Genomic DNA, 21,601 nt, shown 5'->3' with positions numbered 1-21,601 from the left:
GTAATGGTGTGGGGGATATTTTCTTAGCACACTTTAGACCCCTTAGTATCAATTAAGCAAAGTTACAATGCCATAGCCTACTTGAGTATTGTTGGTGACCATGCCCATCCCTTTATGACCACAGTGTATCATCTTTTGATGCTACTTCCAGCATGTCATAAAGCTGGAATCATCACAGACTGGTTTCTTGAACATGATAATGACTTCACTGAATGATCTCCACAGTCACCAGATCTCAACCCAATAGATCACCTTTGGAATGTGGTGGAACAGGAGATTGGCATCATGGATGTGCAGCTGACAAATCTGCAGCAACTGAGTGATGCTGTCATGTCAATATGGACCAAACTCTCTGAGGAATGTTTCGAGTTAAATCTATGGCACAAAGGATTAAGACAGTTCTAATGACAAAAAGGGGGCCAACCCGGTACTAGCAAGGTGTACCTAAAGTTTCTGGTAAAATAGCTTCAAATGACATTAAATCAAAACTAAAACTGGAACAGGAAAAACTAATCAAGATGTAAAACCATTTAAAAAAGTTTTCAGTTCAATAATTGACATGTTTTCAACACAAGAATACAAAAGATTTCAACATACTGGCAAATAAAGGGTTTATTTTGCCAAGAAAAAAAACTATTTACTCAAGGGAAGAAAGAAGCTGCTCTTAGGTTTGTGTGATAGATGTCACAAATCACTGCTTTTCCTACAGTGATGGAACAGAACCCAAAAATATCCTCTACTCTCACCGATGCTGACACATGAGCGGTCGCGTCAATGTGACGGATTGTTTTGATGTGAGGGACGGGGAGGATTATACAAAAATATATGACTGCTGTTTGAATCATCATATGCCTTCTGAACAGCTGCCATCGGACAAGAATAGTGTTTTTTTTTCTTTAAAAAGCAAATCTTAATCCAGCAGTTGAAGATTACATATTTTAAATTCAGTTTTGATTGGAAAGGAAAGAGAATTCCCCAGTGACAGAGTCAAAAAAGAAAAAAACATCTGGCACAATTATGCATAGAAGAATTCTTCCCATGAAAAGAGCAGCTATAATTGGGTTGTTAAAGGTTTTTGTATTTCGTGGCCCCATTATTCAAAAAAGTAAAATAAAAAAAAGGGATTGGATGAGATTTTAGAACACTGTCTCCTCTGCATGATTTTACATTATCTGCCAAAAAATTATCTGGTAGGACTTTAGCAGTAGAAAATATTTAAAAAACAGTTAAAAAAATAAATAAAAATAGGACTACACTAGAGGCCATAGAAAATCTTTAAAGTTATCTATCTTAAATTGGCATGAAGTCGGATACTTTTATTTGTCAAACAGTCAGGCAATGTGTTACAAAGCCACGATTTCTCAAGGGAAGACAGAAGAAATATGATGACCGGCACCAATTAGGAAATGGGTTCCCTGCTGGGACAAATGCTGTTGTCAAGTTTTCTTGTAAAAGTCAGTGTTGACATGGCTACATAGGAGGTTTTTCTAAAAGAATGTTAAAAGGAGACAGACACACTTGTAAATCAAATACTTTTCCCAACTGGATCTCAAAGCACAAGTCAGATTATGGCAGGAAAAAAAATAAAAAAAGCAAGTTCATTCAATATCAACTTTGAAGCAGCAAAAGAAGAAGTAAACAGCACTTTTTAAAAACACATCCATCTGATAAAATGTGAAGCATTCATTTCATGTTTACTTTCATCAAATGATTTTGCTAAATGATAGAAGTCTGTGCGGCTCTTTAGCGGCACCGCTTCACTGTGATGAAGTACTAAAACATGCAAAAAAAAAGATGTAAGCCAAAACAATCTGTCAAAAGGGGCTCAAGAATATCTGCAGAGTCGTCTACAAGTTATTTATACTCCAAGCAGTCATGTGACACTTTTTAAAAAATGCATTCTGAGAGCTTTAAGGCAAAGCAGTATAACCTATTCAATGCTGTGATGTAAACGCTTTGATATCTCAGTGTGAATAACTCAAAATGAAGACTTCTCCCCCTCAGAAGGACTGTCATCTGCAAGCCGCGAGACATGGCATTTATAAATGATGCATCGCTGAGAAGCAAAGAAAGAGTCCAGGTCTAGAAATGAGATGGAGAGCCAAGAGAAGCTGTACTGCAGAGTCTGCTGTATACAAACTCCATCATATGGAGAAGCAACATTGACCGCAAAGCTTTCATTATAAGCTAAACATAAAACACAGATAACTTAGTTTTTCAGAAACCAAACTAATTTGCTAGTTTAAGGTCTCAAACCATAAAAAAAAATCTTAAACATAAATTTACAAAATAGACAAATTCATGAAACAATTGTATAAAGATTCAAATCATGTCACAATTTGATTAAATTTCATCTATTTTTTGCATTTCTATACATTTTTTTTTGCTTTCCCATAACCAGGGATTGAAATAGAACAAAGATTAAGCTTTTTATCACTTCAAATCACTAAATCCATTGAATTCTTGACCCTTTGCAACTCTGCTGAGCTCAGCACTTCTTCTGCGTTGCTTTCAGTAGCAAATACTGATACAGACACTTATAATGCCCTCTAATGGTTGTTAGTGGGAAATAAACACACAGGCCTATTAACCCTTGTGCTCTGGGGTCCAGATGACCCCACTCTTACACTGATGTGTGATCCTTCCATGACAAAGGTAGACAGGATTTTATGTCTGCCACAGACACCTGTGAAGATAAAAAATCCTTGAAAAAAAAAAGTTCTGCACGCTGTATGGTGGGGTCCAGATGACCCCACTTTTAATGTAAACATGTTTCGGATAGCAAAAGGGTTACTGGGTTATATGCACGACCTACTTCCTCATTTGGTAACATAACTGCTCAATCATTTCCGGTTGGGGCAGTAGACTGTTGTTTAGATGGAAATAGCGGATTATTTGGAGTTTACAGTCGCTATAAATGATGTTATGCGCATCGTTCGTCTTTCCAACATAATACTCCAAAATAAAAATGTGTTGTCCTACATAGCAGACTTCGAAGGTAACTTGTTAAGGTTGATGTTATTCGCAAGCATTTAGCTTAAAAGCTGACGGAAATTCATGCTGGTGATAAGTAATAGGTGCAGCCAAGATGCAACTTGCTGCATTGTTTCACGTATTTTAAAGTGCATCCAAAGCTAAATGCCGTCACTGATAGCACATATTTAATGTCCAATTAGCTGTCACACAGCTAGAGCGCAGCTGCGATCGGGAACCATTTGGTGCATTGAGCTGAAACAAATGACAAACTAACATGCAATGTATGAAACAACAAAAATTAGACACAATACCACAAATAGTACACTGAGATTTACTAAGTCGATGTATAGAGTTAGCTTCAACCGGAAGTAAACAACTCTTGGTCAAGTTTTAGGCAGATGCACATCTGAGCAGAAGTACAATAAGCAGTTGCTATCAAGCATGCAGGTATAGAGGTGTAATTATCATCAAGATGCTGAGGACAATAATGCAGATGACTTTGAAGCCTGAAGTAATCCTCCAAACTCTGCTCATGTAAGATCAGAGAGCTGTGATACCTCTACATTATTTATACCCTCTCCCACTGTCTCAGCGTTTTGCATTTCCTGAATAATATGCTAGAATCTCCTCCATCACCTCTGCCCACTTCTCCGTCCACCTCGTCCGAGAATCGCCATTAAGTCTCAGAGATGGATTGACTGGGAGCATTGATCTGGGTTTCAAGTGTGCCACCACATTCAGGGCTGATGAGAGTTGCTCATTAAGAAGGCTAACTGGATCATTTGTATGTACAGAATGAGCCATATGGCTCCTTTCATTCAATCTTGAAAGGGGCGATCAAACTTTAATGGCATAATGGCCATTAAAGTGAGAGCAGATTGTGCTGCTAGAGAGTAGAATGTAATAAAAAAAATTACAGAAAGGCTTAAAAAGAAAAACACTTCTGAGATCAGAAATAAAGACTTACAAGTACTGGGTAGATAAAAGTAGACCCTTTTCATGACGTTGTCAGATAAAATGGCGACAGGGTGGAATATGCGAATAGTTATATCTGGTGTTCAGGTTTAGAACGGCAAAGCTGACAGCTTTTACTCTGCACAATTGCCATTTTGTGTGACATCACGAGAAAAGGGGCTGTTGCAAAGTTTTTTTTTTATTATAATAAAGAATATTCTGCCACACCTTGACTTTGTTGAAGATTGCTGACTTAATTTGCTAAAGATCTGCTACTGTGGAGCTGGGTGCAACAAAAGTTGCTTGAATATTGCTATTCTTGGTTTGTGTTTAAAAAGAGAGCTGTGTGGCTTTTCTGTAATCCAAGAAGCAAATTTTGCATTAAATTTGGTAAAAAGCTAAAAGTCATTAGCAGGTCAGTTTCTCAAGTAACCACTTAGTATCTTGCTACAAAGCAAAAGTGAGTCTCCGTTAGCCAATGTAAAACAGCCCAACATCACCACAAAAACATGTTTGTTTTCATCTCATGCATGTATTTATTTCAATCACAGGTTCAGTCTTCCAACAGTATAATGACTTAAACAGCAAACAGCCAAGAATGGCGAAGAAGAAAAAACTCTGACTTTTATAGGAGTGGCCTTGTGTGAGCTCTGATCTAAATCCTTTTTAACATCTATGGAAAGAGCTGGAATATGCAGTTTGATAAAGTAATCTTCAAACCTGTGTCATTTGCAGCAAAACACCTGCTGAAAGGAGCAAAAGTCTCTGTAACTCTGTGATTGTTTGAGTGTTTACACCTTACAGTCTCATAGACAAGTAAAGAAATCTTTTAATTGCAAAAATGTTCTCACTTCTGTACATCAGCTCGTGAGGACCCGCTCGTTTTCGTGGGTTAGGAGGGGCTGGTGCTCACAGCACAGGTTTTTAGAGGATTACTCAGAAATGCATGAATGGATCAAAATACTGCTATGGGGTTGTTTATAGCACAAAATTAACATTATAATACACTTAAAAGCTCAAAAAGTTGATGAACTAATTAAGTGACTAACCATATTTTCCTCTTGAAATCCTTTAATTTGTTCAAAAGTAGAAAATCCACCTCAATTCTGGTTGTGTTTACTGATCTCCAATTTATTTTTACTTTTTCTTTACTTTGGCGCTAAGCAGGGAGCTTCAATGGAGGGGTAAAAGAGCCACATGTGGCTCCCGAGCCGCAGGTTGCAGACCCCTGAACTGAACGTCTAAACTCTAGCCAATGAATTATTATATCCGCTGGGATATGGTGATGCCCCTTAAAATGTATGTTTACATCCCTGCTATCAACAATAAATGAAGTAAAAGAGAACAGAAAAAGTGGACCCACTAGGAGCTTATTTGAATGGACAGCTGCTGCTGCTGGTGGTGGTGGTGGGTGTGTGTGTGTGTGTGTGTGTGTGTGTGTGTGTGTTGGGGGGGGTTGAGTCTTAAACAGAGTTAGAGAGAAAATATTTGCAGAGATCTGCGCTGTGTGGCACACACCTGCACTATGGACCTGTGCGACTGGAATGAGAATGGGATTATGACCGAGGCTATATGAGGGGATGGGGGTGGGGGGTGGAGTGGAAGCGCATGAGGTGACTGAGGGGAAAGAGGCAGCTCTGTGATGGACAAAGTGAAAATAGAAAAAGATCCCGCTGTCTCCTTCAGTTAATGAAAACTCTGCAAGAAAGGCCGGTTAACAGAACAAAGCACCAAATCCACAGTTAAATTAGTATAACTGATTACTCAGTGCAAATTGAAGCAGAGGGAGGACGGGAAGTTTCAGGTAATTTACCTGTCCAAGGATGGGGCCAAGTGGGGGTCCAGGAGCTGCTTGTCCTGACCTTACGATAGCTCGGATTACATTCCCTGTATCCAATTTCTTTACGGCTTTGGCGGCCTTGGAGATCTTTGACATCCTGGTCAATCTGCTTCCAAGTCGGCTAAGAGTCCATCAACTGAAAAGTCACAAGACAAACAAACAAATTAGGTTCTTGAAGATAAACAGCTGTAACAAATCATTCACATGGCAGGCTCATTAAAACATCATACACCCGTGTCGATATGAATACCCAAAGGCCAAAAGCGTGCCTTTCCACTCTGCAGAGGGCGAGTAATTTAAAAAATCTTTTCCTTCGATCGTCTCAGTGAGAGCCACTTTCCTGGAGCTGTTTTTGCAGAGTGGATCACCAGCTGAGAGAGATGCTCGCTCTGCTGAGGAGTTCTCATGCCAGCAGGAGTTAAACACCAAAATACTCCTTATGACTTATTTGTGGTTCAGGGAGAAGACCCCTGAACTGTTTGCTGATACAGCAGAGGCTCAGCGACAACACAGAGGTCAAGAGATGGGCTGAAAGTGTCTTAAAATCGCGAATACAAAAAAGCCCAAACAAAGCCTTTTTTTGTTCCATCAAAGGGTGCGTGTTAGATTAGGAGTTGATTTACACAGAGGGCGATGGTACTTGAACTCCAGATCCTTTTCAAGAAAGACAGAAAAACATCGGTGAAGACCAATAATCTGCCTCTAGAATACTAACACAGGCATAATAAAAGATAAAAAACAACAAAATCTGAAATTAAAAGAGTCAGGGGACAGATACAAGTTTAAAGGTGGAGCCATGAGCCTCACGAAACCACGGGTGCAATAAAAATAACTACTTGAAGCGACAGATGAGCAAACAGGGGGTCTGGCTATGATACATTGGAGGCAACAGAGGGTATCCAATTAGATCAACAAAAGCGAAAGTACCAGAAAGATATATGGGACCTGGTGCTGCTCTGGAGCAGCAAACAGGGGCAAACTACTCGCAAGAAAACTTGTGATTCCTTTACAACTGGTGATTATCCAACAGCCATTAAAGTGCAACCACCATGAAGCAATATTTGTAAGGACATTAAGGTGATATGCATACTGCAGAAAGAGTCCCAGATGGAATTCATTTAGCCCGGCTTCCCCTCAATGGCAATCCTTAAATTGCACTCTCACACTGCAGCTATTCTGAGGTCAATTTCACGGCACCCACCTAATGTGTTCAGAAACTTCAAAGCAGGGAAATTATGTTGCAGTTGGGTCAATGTTGAAGTTGGGTAGAACGGTGGAGCCCAGTGGGACAAAAATCAGATGTTTGAAAAGAGACATGCAGGTAAGAACCAGAAAAAAAAGTGAAAATCACTCTGGAAAATATAAATTAATAATTAGACATTATACATTCAGACATGTAGCTTTACTTGAGTTTTCAAGCTGTGAGGGCAGAACTGTTCAGACCAAGTGTTCAGTTTAATTCCAATTTGGGAAGAAGGGAATAACAGTTCTGCAAGCAGGGAAATCACAGCTTCATGCTTTAATGCACCACAACTCCAATCTCTCTCTGTTGGAGTATGCATAATAAAACTGCTGTTCCTCACAGAATGAAGTCAGTCATCATAAGGCCAAGCAGTGAGTGATGAAGAATTGACCTACATAAGGCATCAAGCTGCACTAGACGTATGGCTCACAGAAGTGAATTCGCATTAGATTCAATGAAGGAGGCAACAGGAAACGTGGTTCAAGGCTGCACTGTAAGCCTCAGACGGAGCTGACTTAATGTTCTGCTGTAATTAATCAAATCAAAGCCTCCCTAAATTGAAAGAAACAGGCACAGTTTTGAGCTTCCCTTTATGCGTTTACTGGCAACGGCGCTGTCGTTAACAAGGCGTTCGCAGAAATAGCAATTTGTTTGGGCAGAGAGGCTGCGTAAAAGCAAATCCTGAAATAACACGCCAACAACTCAGCTCCTGAAAAAAAAAAAAATACACACAACAAAAAAGGTGTGCAAAAAGGGGGTGCAGTACAGCAAGAAAGATTACAATTGTCAACACCACACTGATTCAAAAAAACAAAAACGTACCTCCTTAAACAACTATTTGTTGATGTTTTAAAAAGAACAAAATATTGCGGTTTGGTCAACAGACAATAACATCCAAAGTAGAACCACTACTGCTAAAAATACATCTGCAGATAAGATCATTTGAAACAACATTTTACATATAGGACAACATCCCGTTTAACTGGCAGCTCAATGCAAAGATCAGAAGTTTTCTGAAGGTTGTTGCAGAGTAGAAAGAGCAGCTTCTGTTAGTCTATTTTAGCATAATTTAAAACGAGCGCATTTCAAGGACAACACTGACTTTGAGTGAGGAAATTAAGCAGTTTGCCACGAAATTGTAGGGCTTATTGCACCAGTGAAGCCTACCATTGATTGTTGTTTAGCCTATTAGGCTCACTATTGTCTCATTAGACAAAGAAAAGAAGGCGCATTACCAAGAATCCAACATTATTTTTGAGACAAAATGGTTGTAAATCTCAATTCTTGATTGTTCCTTAAAGATGGAAAAAATATTCTCCCTGATCCAATGTGTGTCATTTAAATGATATCGGTACTATATCTGCCTAAGGGAAATTAAGTCTTTTTCTGTGGTTTATATCGTTCCTTTCTTTTTGCTGTAGTCTGATGAAATAAAATCTGAATAGTAATTACTTTCTCAGTGGGTACAGTCTTTGTACCTGCAAGAGCCAAGAATAAAGACTGGGCTCAATAACCTTTGTTACACCTTATCTGCCTTTTCTGCAGATCTATCTGTGAAATTAAAATGGAAAAAAGTCAAGACAGGGAAGTCGAATATTTCCCATTTACACAGGCTATGCACTGGAACATAAAATAAAGTATTAGAATTCAATGGAATACTTTGGCAATGCTCTACACGTATGTGTGGTAACCTCAACGTTGATCTTTACTGAAGACTGCTAACGCTTTAGTTCTTTCACCTTTATGTGTTTGGTTTATTGTGTTTGGCAGATTTATTCGCCTCTTATTAAAACACCTCTGCAGACCATGGAGAAGTCATGCTCACCAACAGCAGCCTATATGCTTGCTATGATTTAGTACTGATGAGTGTTTATTTTAGGTTGTGTGAAACGGGAAAACGGAAAAGTTGGCTTATAATATGAGAACCAGTAAATAAACAGCTTTATTCCTTAGACCCGTGGAAGGTCGTAGACAGGAGCAGACACCTCAAAAGGCATCATGAAAATGGAATGCACGATTCCTGTGCGTGCGATAACTGTATTGTGATGTATTTGTGAGCATAATGGAAGTTGCACGCACTCAGACATATGGATGATGCTGTCGTCCGGTGTCCTTATACCGCACTCTTGTGATTACTGACCGTGCACAAATACTACACGTATGGGGTGTTCATGTGCTACATTAGTGTAAGGACGCTTGTAGGATATCCACACTAACCACACTGTCTAATTTCCTCATTTTTAACACCCAGGGGCACACATTTGTTACGTGATTAGCACCAATGGGCTTGTCAAGTGCACAGGACGTGCCTGCATGTCCTAGTTCACCCTTACTTACCCTTGTGTGTTGTGTAGGTGGTTGCTATAACCTCCCGCTTACATCATGCACAACATGTCCATGAACATTTTTGTTCTATAGCCTTACAGAGCGGTTTACGATTTTAATATATCCTGAGGACCACCAGCAGCTCATATACAGGTTTGAAAGGCTGTGTCAACCCATAATGGAAGTTGAAACTGAGGCTTAGACTTACATGCAAAAAAAGAAGCTGACAGCCAAACCAAATTTTAGCAGATTCTTTTTTTCCCATCCTAAACTCAGTCGACCTTCAGTAATTATCAGTGAGCTTTCTTCCTCCAAAATCAGAAAGTAGGCAATTCGCACTTTAATGACACTGAACTCTCAACGGGAACCCCATTAGACTATATCAAAAGTTTTTTCAAACTAGAGTAATAATGTTTGCCAGAAAAGATTTTACGTAGCAGTATAATTGACTATCAGTCTTTCCACAGAAGTATCAATAAAGAGCAAGAATTGCTGGTGAAAAAATTACATTATTTTTATGTGTTTTATATACTATAAGTCATGGAGGTACATATAGGAATTTATGAAGTTGCTTTTAGATTTTGTGATTTCTTTCCTTAAAATCTATAAGTTAACTTTTTGTCCTACACAGATGATCCAGGTATATTTGAAATCTGTGGAATGTCATCTATCAAATGGGACTGTCCTTGGTTTACTACCTTTAAGCTTTGGCGGTCAATGAAACACTGAAGCAAGCTTTTGTTCTTCGTCTGCTTACCTTTGTATATTAGATGTTTTTGTTTGGGGGTTTAAGGTTCTTCTGTATAGGGGGCAAAACATATTGCAGCTTTACAGTTAAGTTTATTTCCAAACATGTTGGCATGTTATATGATAAGATGATAGGATTGGTGTAAATGATTCAAAATAGTCCTAAATTAACTAAAAGAGCACTGCCCCCACCAGAGGGGGCTTTAGTTTATAAGAGGATGTTGCACTGAGATTGTCTCTTATGTGTTTTATTTCTGGTAATTCCATTGTCTTCCATTGTCACAAAATACAGGGATGCCTGTGTGTTTTTTTTGTGCAAGCAGCACATCATGTAGGTACAGAGTGTGTTTGGCTTCCCTGCAACACAACTTCAAGCCCCGTATGGTGTGGTTCAGAAATGAAGAATTTCTGAGTTCTTTGCATTCGGGAGCACACCCGAGACGCAGTTACCCAAAGGAAAGGTGATGCGGAGTAAGCATGGAGTGTTTTCTTTTAAAAATCTAGCAGATCCTCTCTGCCTTCTAAAGCATTTCAGCCACAACAGCGGGAAAAATATAAAGTTGATGTCTTTCTTTAGCTCAGCAGCACACCGTGTTATTTCGGTTAGGCTTAAGAAACACAAGTTGCCATACATCAAGAGTAACCGGGTCATATGTATTTGCAGCTCTGTGAATTTAGACCACCCCTAAAATAAACAAACAAAACAAAAAGGATGACATTTCTAAATAAAATCATGTTTAACCAAATGTTGCCAATTTAAAAGTTGTATCAAACTGTGAATAAAATGGGCTCCAAAACAGTAGTTATCACCAGAAGACCCTGGGTTGAATCCCTGCTGGGACCGTCCAGTGTTGAGATTGCTCATTCTCCTTGAGCTTGCATGGATTTCTCTGGGCACTTCGGCTCTCTCCCAAAGTCCAAAAACATGCTTCATAGGTTATTTGGTTAGTCTAAAGCAGGGGTCACCAACGTGGTGCCCAAGAGCACCAGGTAGCCCTCAAGGACCACACAAGGTGCAATAAAAGTCTTTTCCAAAAATAACACAACTCTCTTGTGAGCGACATCTAAAATTGAATTTTATTCTGTAGCAATTTTTTATTACACTTGCATTTACATAGATTTAAAAAATTAAAACGTCTTAAAAATATGTTGATGATGCATTAACTTTGGATAAGTTTAGGTGACCTCTGACCTACTCCAGTTCAAAGATCATTAATTTTGTTAAAAATGCTGCAAATTTGGTCATTAGCTCAAAATGTGACAAAATTTGTTTAAAAATGAGTAAGTTGATTTTCCTTTAACATTAAATTATTGATAAACATGAAACAACATGGTGAAAATGGGAATTTTTTTCCATTAAATGTAAGTGATGATCTGAAAATTAACAGTTACTGAGATTATTTAAAGTGCTGAATATTGATATTTGTTTCCTAGCTTGTTCTCATTGTAGATAATTATGGTGGGAAATCAGTGTCTTTACATAGAGGAGTATCATTATTCATTATTAATAATGTAGAACTAATTTTAACTACACAAAATTTGTTATTTCAAAATGGTAGCCCTTCATATGACTCAGTACCCATGAAGTAGCCCTCAGATTCAACAAGGTTGGTGACCCCTGCTCTAAAGTGTCCCCTTGTCCGACAGGCGCTGGGACAGGCTCCGGTAACCCTGTGACCCCAAAACGGATATAAGGGATATACCAGGTTACAAAAATATTAAATGGATGGACGGACAAACAGACACAGAACCAAAACATCTTCTGAAGTGGTAAGGATGGAGGAGGGACAGCCCATGTTTGACATCTCAGAAACAGCTTTTATAACTAATCCAAATGCTAATTCTAGTCTCAAGGCATTTACAATTCATGCATGACGTATTTGACATATTGAGATAATTATGCCTAGTTAGTACAAATGTATTTGGGGCTGTATTCAGACAGGAAAAGTCCAATGGTCCGGACTGAGTCCGCTTATTTTGCTCCGGATAGAGTTTTGAACCTTGAGTTTGATCTGTATTCAGGCTGCTGTCAAGCGGACATTTCTGATTCAAACCAAAGCGTGTAAACAAAACTACCTGACTAAAGATCTCTTCTGTTGCTGGCCAGAAATTATGAGGGTAGGGAAAAGTGAGGAGACAAGGAATAATGTCTTCTAGAACAACTTCAGACGTAAGTTTGGGCTCATCTTTAGCTCAATTAAAGCTGTTATGGTGAGTCAAGGAAAATTCATCATTATTCAGAAGGGTTTTTTTATGGTTTGCTGCTCAGTTTAAATATTAGTGCCATTTTAGGCAACCTTTGCATCAGTTTGCAGTGAATTACACAATCCATTAGACGATATTTCCTGTCCTGAAGGTCGATGTGTGCCATTTTCTACAAAAACATATTCTCATTCTGGTCTCATCTCTTAGTCTCAAGAGGAAAATTGATTTGTTTAAGTTTACATCTTGTTAAACAGATTACAAAAAGCTCTGTTTTTTTATAAATCATGAATATAATTACAAAAAAAAGCTATCCCACCCTGAAGGCAAAATCTGTACCTTTTATTCAACTCTTAGATTGGAAGTCCATCTAGTGGCTACATTCACCTTTGCATTTTTACCCGGAGGTTTAGCTAAGAAGAGATTAATTGACATGGAGAAAATGCTTCCTTCTTCAGATCAGCTCCACCACATGACCCTGCACCCAAGTAAATGGAAAAAGGTGGGGCCATTCATGGGGATAAGCTCATGGACACAAGAAGAAGCAAGCTCAAGCATATAAAGTTACACCACAATGTCTTCTTTTAGCTCTAGGACCACATTATTAGAGACTTAAAAACATATGTTGTCTCTAAATTCATAAAAGTATTAAATCTCTGCTAACAGCACAATAAACACCACAGGGGAGGCCTTCATCTACAGCAGGAGGAATGAGACACAGCCTCTGTTCAGATGACACCGAATTATGATTCAGGAGTGCAGATTAACTGTAATCAATGAGCTCATAGCAGCGAGCAAACACAACAAATGTACTGGACTGTGATTGCTGGCTGAGCCAAACAAGCTGCTCTCACAACTACAGATAATGTCACATTTAAACTTAGAGACCCAGTCATATGCTCACACTGTTCCTCCACATTAGTATTCGTCCCATCAAACCCCAAGCCTAGAGCTATCGATTGGTGAATGCCAAGAGCTAAAGGCCAATAAAATAAAATGAAAAACTCAAGAAGATTCTGAATGATCCCTGAAGACAAAAAAAAAGGAACTAACACGACCCGGTTTAACCTACATATGAAGCAGCAGCTCTCGTGCCTCTTTTTGGTTAGCTATGCATTTCAGGACTAAACATCTCATTACTTCCTCAATTTAAGACATAAATTAATTTTACACCAAACAGTCTAGTGTTGCGTCAGATCTCATTAGCTATTAAATGTGAAAAAGAGCTGAATGTATGAGGCGATTCACATTAAAATCTCAATAAGAAGTTATTTTTGGTAAAAAAAAACAAATACTCAAATAGAAATTTTCTTTTTTTTGTGTTTTTTCCTCATTATATATTCTTATTAACTAACTGTTGATGTGATCATATTTTATATTCCCATACTTAAAAGCCACATGTCTGTCTTTGAATACAAAGTCTGGATTGCATCTGCAGAGTAGTTTTGACTAATAAAAAAATTAACCTTTCCTTATTAGCTTTTTTCTTTTTTTGAGTACTTTCAGCATGTGTCATGAGCAGGACATTTTAATTTGCAATGACCCTAGAATCTATTTAAAGCTATTTAAACCAGTGGATGCTGTATTTAAAGGTCATGAGGACATGGAGTATTTTTTTCTTCTCTATTCATTTTTTGCATTATAAAAGCAGATCCTGTCCAGCATTTATTATGAGGTGCCCTTAAGCAAAGTGTCCGTTCAGTGGCGCTGTGGGAGCCTGCATTATGGTCTATCCATTTCACTTTTTTTTTTATATTTATAAATGTAGTCCAAATCCAAAGAAAACAATAGTGTGTGTTTTGAAAGAGTGAATGCTACATGAACTATGAAGCCAGTTGAGCTCTCATAAAATCATCTGATTTAATCCCCATTTCCATTCAAGTGCTTTTAACCCTTCTGCTATCTTTGGGGTCCAGATGACTCCAACCATATAAAGGTTTTAAAGTAAAATGTTTTATTGAGCTACTGTATTTTTTGCAGCTTTTTTTGTAGCTTACTTGATTGCAGTTAATAAAGTCTGACTGGCAGACTTATCTCTGACCGTTTTCTCACATAATGTTCCTAGTCCCAGGCTTCCACAACTTGAGTTATGCCTACGATGAGATCGCCCCAGTCTTTATGTAACTTTAAAGGTGCGACAGGAAATCCCTCTGCAGGTGATCCCGTTTGACCTCTGCGGAACTGCGAATCCATTTCGTTGGGTTCAATTTTTTGCGAATAAGCGGAGGATTACTGTACATCCTATATAAATGGTGGGTTATCGCGCGAATCTACATGTTTTCAGAGTTTCACAAGGTTGGCAGCAGAGCCTGTGGCTGCAGCCATCCAGTAGCCAATATGAGCCATCTGCTGTTTCTAGACCAAATATTTCATTTCAACAGAATACCTACTAATACAGTATAAATATGTGTCACTCCTATAACACATTGATGTTCATTTGTGAAACAAAGGAATCTAGTGATTTAGTGCAACGTATGAACAATTCTTAAGATAAAGAACATGCAAACAAGTCAACTAAACTCTTTATATCATTTCAAATCACCAAATCTGTTGAATTCTTCCTTTTTTTTGTTGCTGTCAGAAGTGTCCGTGCACTTCAGCAGTTGCTGCCATTAAAAAGAATCTATTTGAGTTGCACCCCCAGCCAAACTATGCAAAAAATGGATCATTATAACTGGGTTGAAGGTTAGACTACTCTTAAGGCAGTAAACCACATTTTTCTCTGTTATTTCATGCTAAATATTTTCTCATAACAGGTGGCTAAATCGGATGCTGAACAGTAAAAAGAGCACAAGGCGAGAAGAGACATAGAAGAGTCAGATTTTCTGGGTTGAATTTAAAACAACCTAGGTGACAAATTAATTTCTAATAATTTTGGGGATTTCATGTCTAAGGTGAGAAAACATATTTTCTCAGAGGTTCAAATAGTCCTTCATCTGACGCAATGTTAAAAAACACATTTTTTTTTGGTAAAATGTATCAATAACCTTAGAACCCAAAGTTAATTCAGAGAATGACCCTTCTACAATTTAAGTTCGCTACAACCACATCAAAGACTTGAGGAATCTCACCATACCTGTCGCACAGTGAATGAAACTGAGAACTGACAAGTGTTGAAAACAAGCAGTCCATACTTTGAGGTTGTACAACATGCATGAAGCAATAGACTTCACTGACCGAATGCCTCAGTTCTCACAGAAAATGAACCAGCTTTTACCTCTTCTAAAGACGCTTTGAAACGCCAGCTATCAGTAACAGGAGCTGACCGATAATTATAAGCTGCAACCAAACCAGCAGGGGATGTTAAATCATTAAACAGTCTTAAAATGAAAAGAGCAGTGCGCTAATGTTTTTTCACTCATGTATCAACACATTAAAGCACAAGGTCAGAGTTGCATTAATTTGGTTAGACACTGCAGTAACTCTGGGTTTTTTTAACTAAACACACAAACCTTTGCTGGTTTCTTAACCGCTGGTTCGAGTCCACAGAGGCGCTACACTTCTTTTGTTTTGTTCTGAGCGTCAAATCTTTTTGAACGAAAATGTTTTCTAAAGTGTCTGTATTTTGTCTCAGAAATATTAATGTCCCTTAAGGTTCAACAAGGAAAAATGTACGCATGTCATCATGGGTTAAATAAAGTAGCAGTTTAAAAGTGAAGCTCCAAGGTTTTTTTTCATTCTTTGACATTTGATATAGGTCAGACTTAACTGTGTTCTGCCATAACATGATATTTTGATCACCACAAAGGGCAGAGTCACATATTCTGCTTTACTTTGATAGACTGTTGCCATAGTAACAACATCCTTAGTGGAGTCAGGAGTTGGTTTGTCATGACCATTTTTAAAACCTGTTGAAAAAAATAAATCGACCAGTAATTAAAAACAAAAAAGAGACAATGCCAATGTGAAATAAAAAAAAAGATTTTAGTTTGGGAACATTAGATGGTTGAAAATAGTATTCATCTGGACAGTGGCACTCAGCTCACACCTTATCTGCCATTACTCCCAATTTACTGAACTGACTGTTATCTGTTCATGCAGAAATATTTATCCATCATCATTTCAGAGCAGATGTGGGTTATAAGTACAGATACGTTTGGAGTCAACACACAATTGCAGAAACCTGCTCCTGCTCCAGTATGCTGAATGGTAATCTACAAGTGCAAGGTAGATTCATTTTGACGGAAGTAAAATTTACCATAGAAAAAAATAACATAAAGGCAGTCATGAAGTCTTCTGTAAACACTCCCAGTTCTGAAAATTTGGAGAGATGTCACTAAAAAGATGAAAGCCAAAGACAACTTCAGCAGCGGTGAAACAGGCCGTTTTATGCTCTGACAAATTAGGCAGGATGTTTCAGTGAGTCAGACTAGTGTTCCATCAAAATCAAAAACTGAGCGTTGGCAAAAACATTTCAAGCTCCGCTGTGACGGGTGGAGGTGGAAGCAGACCCAAGATTTCGAGGAATAATTGTGGAGTTTGCACTGACAGGTGTGCAGTCAGATGCTCCAGTTGTCTGCTTGCAGCTCCAGGCACTTCAGTGACTGGAGGCCCTGAAGCAGACAGTGATCTTCTGCCAGGCACACGAGGAACTCCAAGCCTGTCTGTGATGCATTCAGCAGCAGCTGCTGTTGCATTTGTGCTCAAGCTGGAGATACATGCAACAAAAGCCTGAAATTATTTAACAACATTTTATTATATCTGACCTTTATCTTTTTTTTGTAAAAAATATGGAATACTCAGATAACAAATAGTATTTTTTATAATCAATTTAAATATATAAACCAACTTTTGAATAATAACATCATATCATCACTTCACCATCAAGCCAGATGTGTATTTCTATTAGTATTTATAAAGTGGGGCAACAATATTGAGTCAGTATTGGTGCAAGTTCCCTTACTTAAAAACATGAGAGAGGCCTGTAATCTTCATCATAGCATACCTCAACTATGAGGGGCAATGAGAAAGAAAATCCAGAAAAGCCCTTTGTCTGATTTTTAAAATAATTTGCTTGTAAATTGTGGAGGAAAATAAGTATTTGGTCACCTACAACAAACGTGATTTCTGTCTCTCACAGTCTTGTAACTTCTTCTGTAAAATGTGATTTTCTGGATTTAATTTTCTTAATTTGTTTCTCATAGTTGAGGTATACCTTTGATGAAAATGACAGGCCTCTTATCTTTTTAAGTGGGAGAACTTGCACAACTGCTGACTGAATACTTTTTTCCCCACTGTAAGTCATATTATGCCCTACAATTAGGTCATTGGAAAAGAGGGATTTGTTATTGCTTTTATAAAATATGTATTTCATTTTATGTGTTTTGTTTTGGTGTTTAAGTTTGAAAAATGCTTTTATTTTGTGAAGTCTTTGTGTTATCAACATATTAAAGGTGATTCATAAAGTTGCATTTGATTCAAATGGATAAAATTAAATTTAATTATTTTTATAAATTGTAAAATCTTATTTTTAGATATATTTCAACAGTCTGGAAGATAATTGCTCAAATATTACATTCCTTGAGAAGCTCCCCAAACCCTTAAGCAGTGGGAACTGAATCGGGAAGTTGTGGGTTTGGGCCCAGGATCTGCCACAGCCTCAAACAAATCAAATTGGTTAATTGTGGAGGTGATATTAAACTTGAAAATTATTTATATATATTTTAAAAAAGGAACTATAAAGACACTTTAGTCTGAAACAATCTAACCCATCGGCTCTAACTCATCCATACCCTTCGAGACAAACACTGGTTGTTGCCACACTCTACTTTCATCTTAAACCCAGCTACTTTAGAAGCAATCCCATGTGAAGTGTTCATCTTTGCTCTAAGCTCCATTGAGCTGCATGTTGGTTGGTTGCAGAAAAAAAGAAAAAAAAGCAGCTGATAAAAGGCAAAACTTTTTCTTATCTAAATGTGTTTAAAGTCGGTTACCGTGGCAGCACACCTGTACCTGTCACTGATGCCGACTTCATCTCACTACTATAGTAAGTCGCCTCCCCCCAAAAAGATCTTATCTTTTTGCAATCCAACCCCAGAGAGGCTTTTTCCATTTGTTGCTTTTCTCACACATTTCCCTCTTCCCTCTATTTTAACCATAGAATTCAATTTAAACCTGCGTTTGAACCTAACGTAAACCTCAAAAAGATAACGAACAAAAGCGATGAGGACTCTGCAATAGAGAGGGAGTTTAAAGAAACTTCTTTGACTTCAGACTGTTCCTCGGATACACACTGCAGTACAACCACTCAATTTTAAATGCAGCTGTTTCACAGCTGTCAGTTTGTACTCTGGGAATAAAACAACAACTTTGTGCTACAAATCTCACCCAGAAATATATATATTCAGTTTAAAATGAAGTCTTTGATGGATGATGATCACATACAAGTATAAGATACTTCATTAGAGTGCTAAATAACCCATCTAAATAACTTATTTGGTGAACTTAGTGTTTTTCCTTTCTGTTTTTTAATTATTATTATTGCTTCATTAATTAAATAAACTTCCAATAATCATGATTTATCCATTTTCTGCTAATAGTTTTTTTTAAAAGTGTCGATAACCAATAAAGCTTTCCTAAAGAAATGGAAGTGAGTCTAAAGCTCACCTTGCTGCAGACAAATTGAAAAAAATGGAATAAGGCTGCATTGCAGGCCAAAATACACATCACATTATATTCAAATAAGCTCTTTTAATACACTCACTGTGTGTGTTGCTTGAAAGGAAACAACAATAATCAAAATGTCAGAGCATCTCTCATCCACAGCAAGGAGAGAAGGATGAAGGAAAAGCACTGAGGCATTGAAATTCTGTACCAGTATTTACATAAATACATACAAAAAACATCAGATCTATCTGTACGCAGCAGTAGAATACACGGCGAGCCAGAATACAATGAGTCAGGAGGAGATTTACAAAAGGAAGGAAAAAAATCCTCAAGCATAAGCCCTGTTAAAGGGGCTTGCCATGAAAAATCAACTTTTTGAGCTTTGAAGCTTATTATACTGTTCATTCTTCACGATAAAGAACCCCAACACTGTATTTTGATTCGTTCACACATTCGTGAGTATTCCTCTAAAAACCTCCACTCTCAACAGCAGCCCCTCCCATACCCACAGAAACGAGCGGGCCCTCACGATCTGATGTCACAGAGTGAGACCGCCCCTTTCAGGAAGAGTCTGCTCCGATAGCTCCGCCCCCAGTCTAAGATCAACACCCAATCTCTTCACAGAGCTAGCGGTGTGCAGCAAAAAAAAACTTTAATTTTAGATGCAGAATACAGAATGTCTTCAATAAATTCCAGCTCAAACAGGTGACCGTTCCTTTAGATGCAGGGCTCTTTTAAACCTGTAAACCTGTGCTCAGAGTCATCCAATCTGCCTCTGCACTGTGGCCGCCCACCTTAAGGACGTTATTAAATAAGCTACCATTTGTCCTGTCACTTATCCTTTTCATGAGTTATAAATCTTCAGTCAAACCCTCAGAAGCCACTAAACTCATTTACTGTCTCAGGCAGATCATCAATAATATTGAAAGGTTTGCTTTTTAAATAAAAATAAAAGTACTTTAAAAGAATGATCATTTTTTTCAATCTCAAACCTTTTTTTAGTAGTTAAAAACTTTTGTTTTGGTGCACAAAATGTTAGGAATCGATTTATTAATAATAATCAGTATGTTTGCAACTTCATCTGAAGAAAAAAAACATAATTTTAAGAACAGAAAGGTGATCAATTGTAAAACTAAGTAAGGCTGATGTTGATGGTCCTTTTTTTTGTGAAGCTTTGAAAGAAGAGTTTTCCAAAAAAAACATGTTTTAATGATTTGAATGAATTCATGAAACCAGCTTGGAATATTATAAGAAACAACATATTAAAAACAAAGTGCAGCTTTTGACAGAGCATCAATCCGAACCTCCAGGATAATCAGATTAAAGTTCCAGCCTTGCAAACTACTCAGAGCACTTTACATTAGAACACTGGTTCATACATCATTTTCTGTCACACACAAAGTAATGTATAACATCATAGTTAAAATCGGAGAAGTAAAAAACTGTTTCTTTAAAAATCCTGATCACAGTTAAAGGTTGATTAGTAATAATAGTAATAATAGAAGTAAATAGTCTTTAGAGCAAAAAAAATGAACTATGAAGCATTATAATGTAAAATATAACATTTGTAATGTGCACTCAATAATAATAATAATAATAAATAAGGAAATATAAGCACAGTGCTTACAGGTTCAGCCAATTCTTTGCAAAAACTAAATGGCCTAAAGATGAGACATAACCATTGTTTTTATTTTCATTGTTATAAATAATATAACCACACAAGGGAGCTCGGTTATTCAACATACACTAGCTCTAATGGCTCACATCAGCTGGACATTTTAGCTCCAACTTCCACCTTGCTTAAGTCTAAGTGAACAAAAAGCAGTCAGAAATGAAAGGTGAAGAAAAAAAATGTAGGAAACACGCCAAACAGATGCTAATTAGCTTCAAAAATTGGGGGAAATGTGATACGACGAACAACGGAGGGACGAAGGACTTACCTGAAAATGCCTCCCTAAAATATTCTGTTGTATCTTTATCGTCCCCCAAAATCCCGTGTCATGTCAGTGTAGCGTTTATCGACTCTTGTCCTGCACCTTCACGCCTTCAGCCGCATCCTTCAGGGCGCAGACATGTTGGAAATTCAAAATGATGTTTGTTGTTGCAAATGTGAGCGGCGCCCCCTGCTGGTCTGGAGGATAACTGCAAAAACACGAGAATAATTTCAGCTTCAAGATTGTTGGTGGTACATTTATTTTTTATGACAAAACTTGTGATTGCATTTATCAGTTTTTTCACTGTGATAATAAAATGTTAGGATCTGTTAAAGTAAAACACAGAAAAAGCTAAGGTTCTGTTTAAAATGTATGGAAGAAATCATACTTTACCCATTATGGCTTCTCTTTTTTTTGTGATCTGTTGAAAGCAAAATTGGTTTAAATTTTTGAAACCCACTTTTAAAGTGTTTAATGCACAAAATACATCTCATCTAAATGACCCAATAGTCAGGTACTTTTTAAACAAAATACGCCAGTTTGATTTTAGGATTCTTTGGACTGAATCAGATCATTTTCATATATTTTGCTTGTGTTGGTTGAATGTTTCTTCCTCTTGAGACAAACTTGATTGGGTATTAACGCCTTAGACCAGGGGTCTGCAATCTGAGGCTCTGGAGCCACATGTGGCTCTCTGGCTGAGGGAAAAAAAATATTATACCATTGGTTTAAATTGTTTTATTTAATTTATGAATTTGGTTAAAGTGCCCCTAT

General features: G+C 37.7%; 1 protein-coding gene across 1 annotated transcript in view; it reads right to left on the bottom strand.

Moving 5' to 3' along the window:
* mrpl11 (mitochondrial ribosomal protein L11) overlaps window positions 1–21,021 on the bottom strand; it is a 54,158-nt gene extending 33,137 nt beyond the window's left edge. The window contains exons 1-2 of the mRNA XM_024283910.2: window positions 20,834–21,021; window positions 5,744–5,906 (exon numbers count right to left, since the gene is read on the bottom strand). Coding sequence (XP_024139678.1) covers window positions 5,744–5,866 — 123 coding nt within the window. The 5' untranslated portion in view covers window positions 5,867–5,906; window positions 20,834–21,021. The remainder of the gene's footprint in view (window positions 1–5,743; window positions 5,907–20,833) is intronic.
* Between the last annotated feature and the right edge of the window lie 580 nt (window positions 21,022–21,601).

The sequence above is a fragment of the Oryzias melastigma genome, linkage group LG10, assembly GCF_002922805.2.
Source record: "Oryzias melastigma strain HK-1 linkage group LG10, ASM292280v2, whole genome shotgun sequence".
Taxonomy (NCBI): Eukaryota; Metazoa; Chordata; class Actinopteri; order Beloniformes; family Adrianichthyidae; genus Oryzias; species Oryzias melastigma.
Note: the sequence above shows the minus strand (reverse complement) of the source record. Positions and strands in the feature narration are given on the sequence as shown.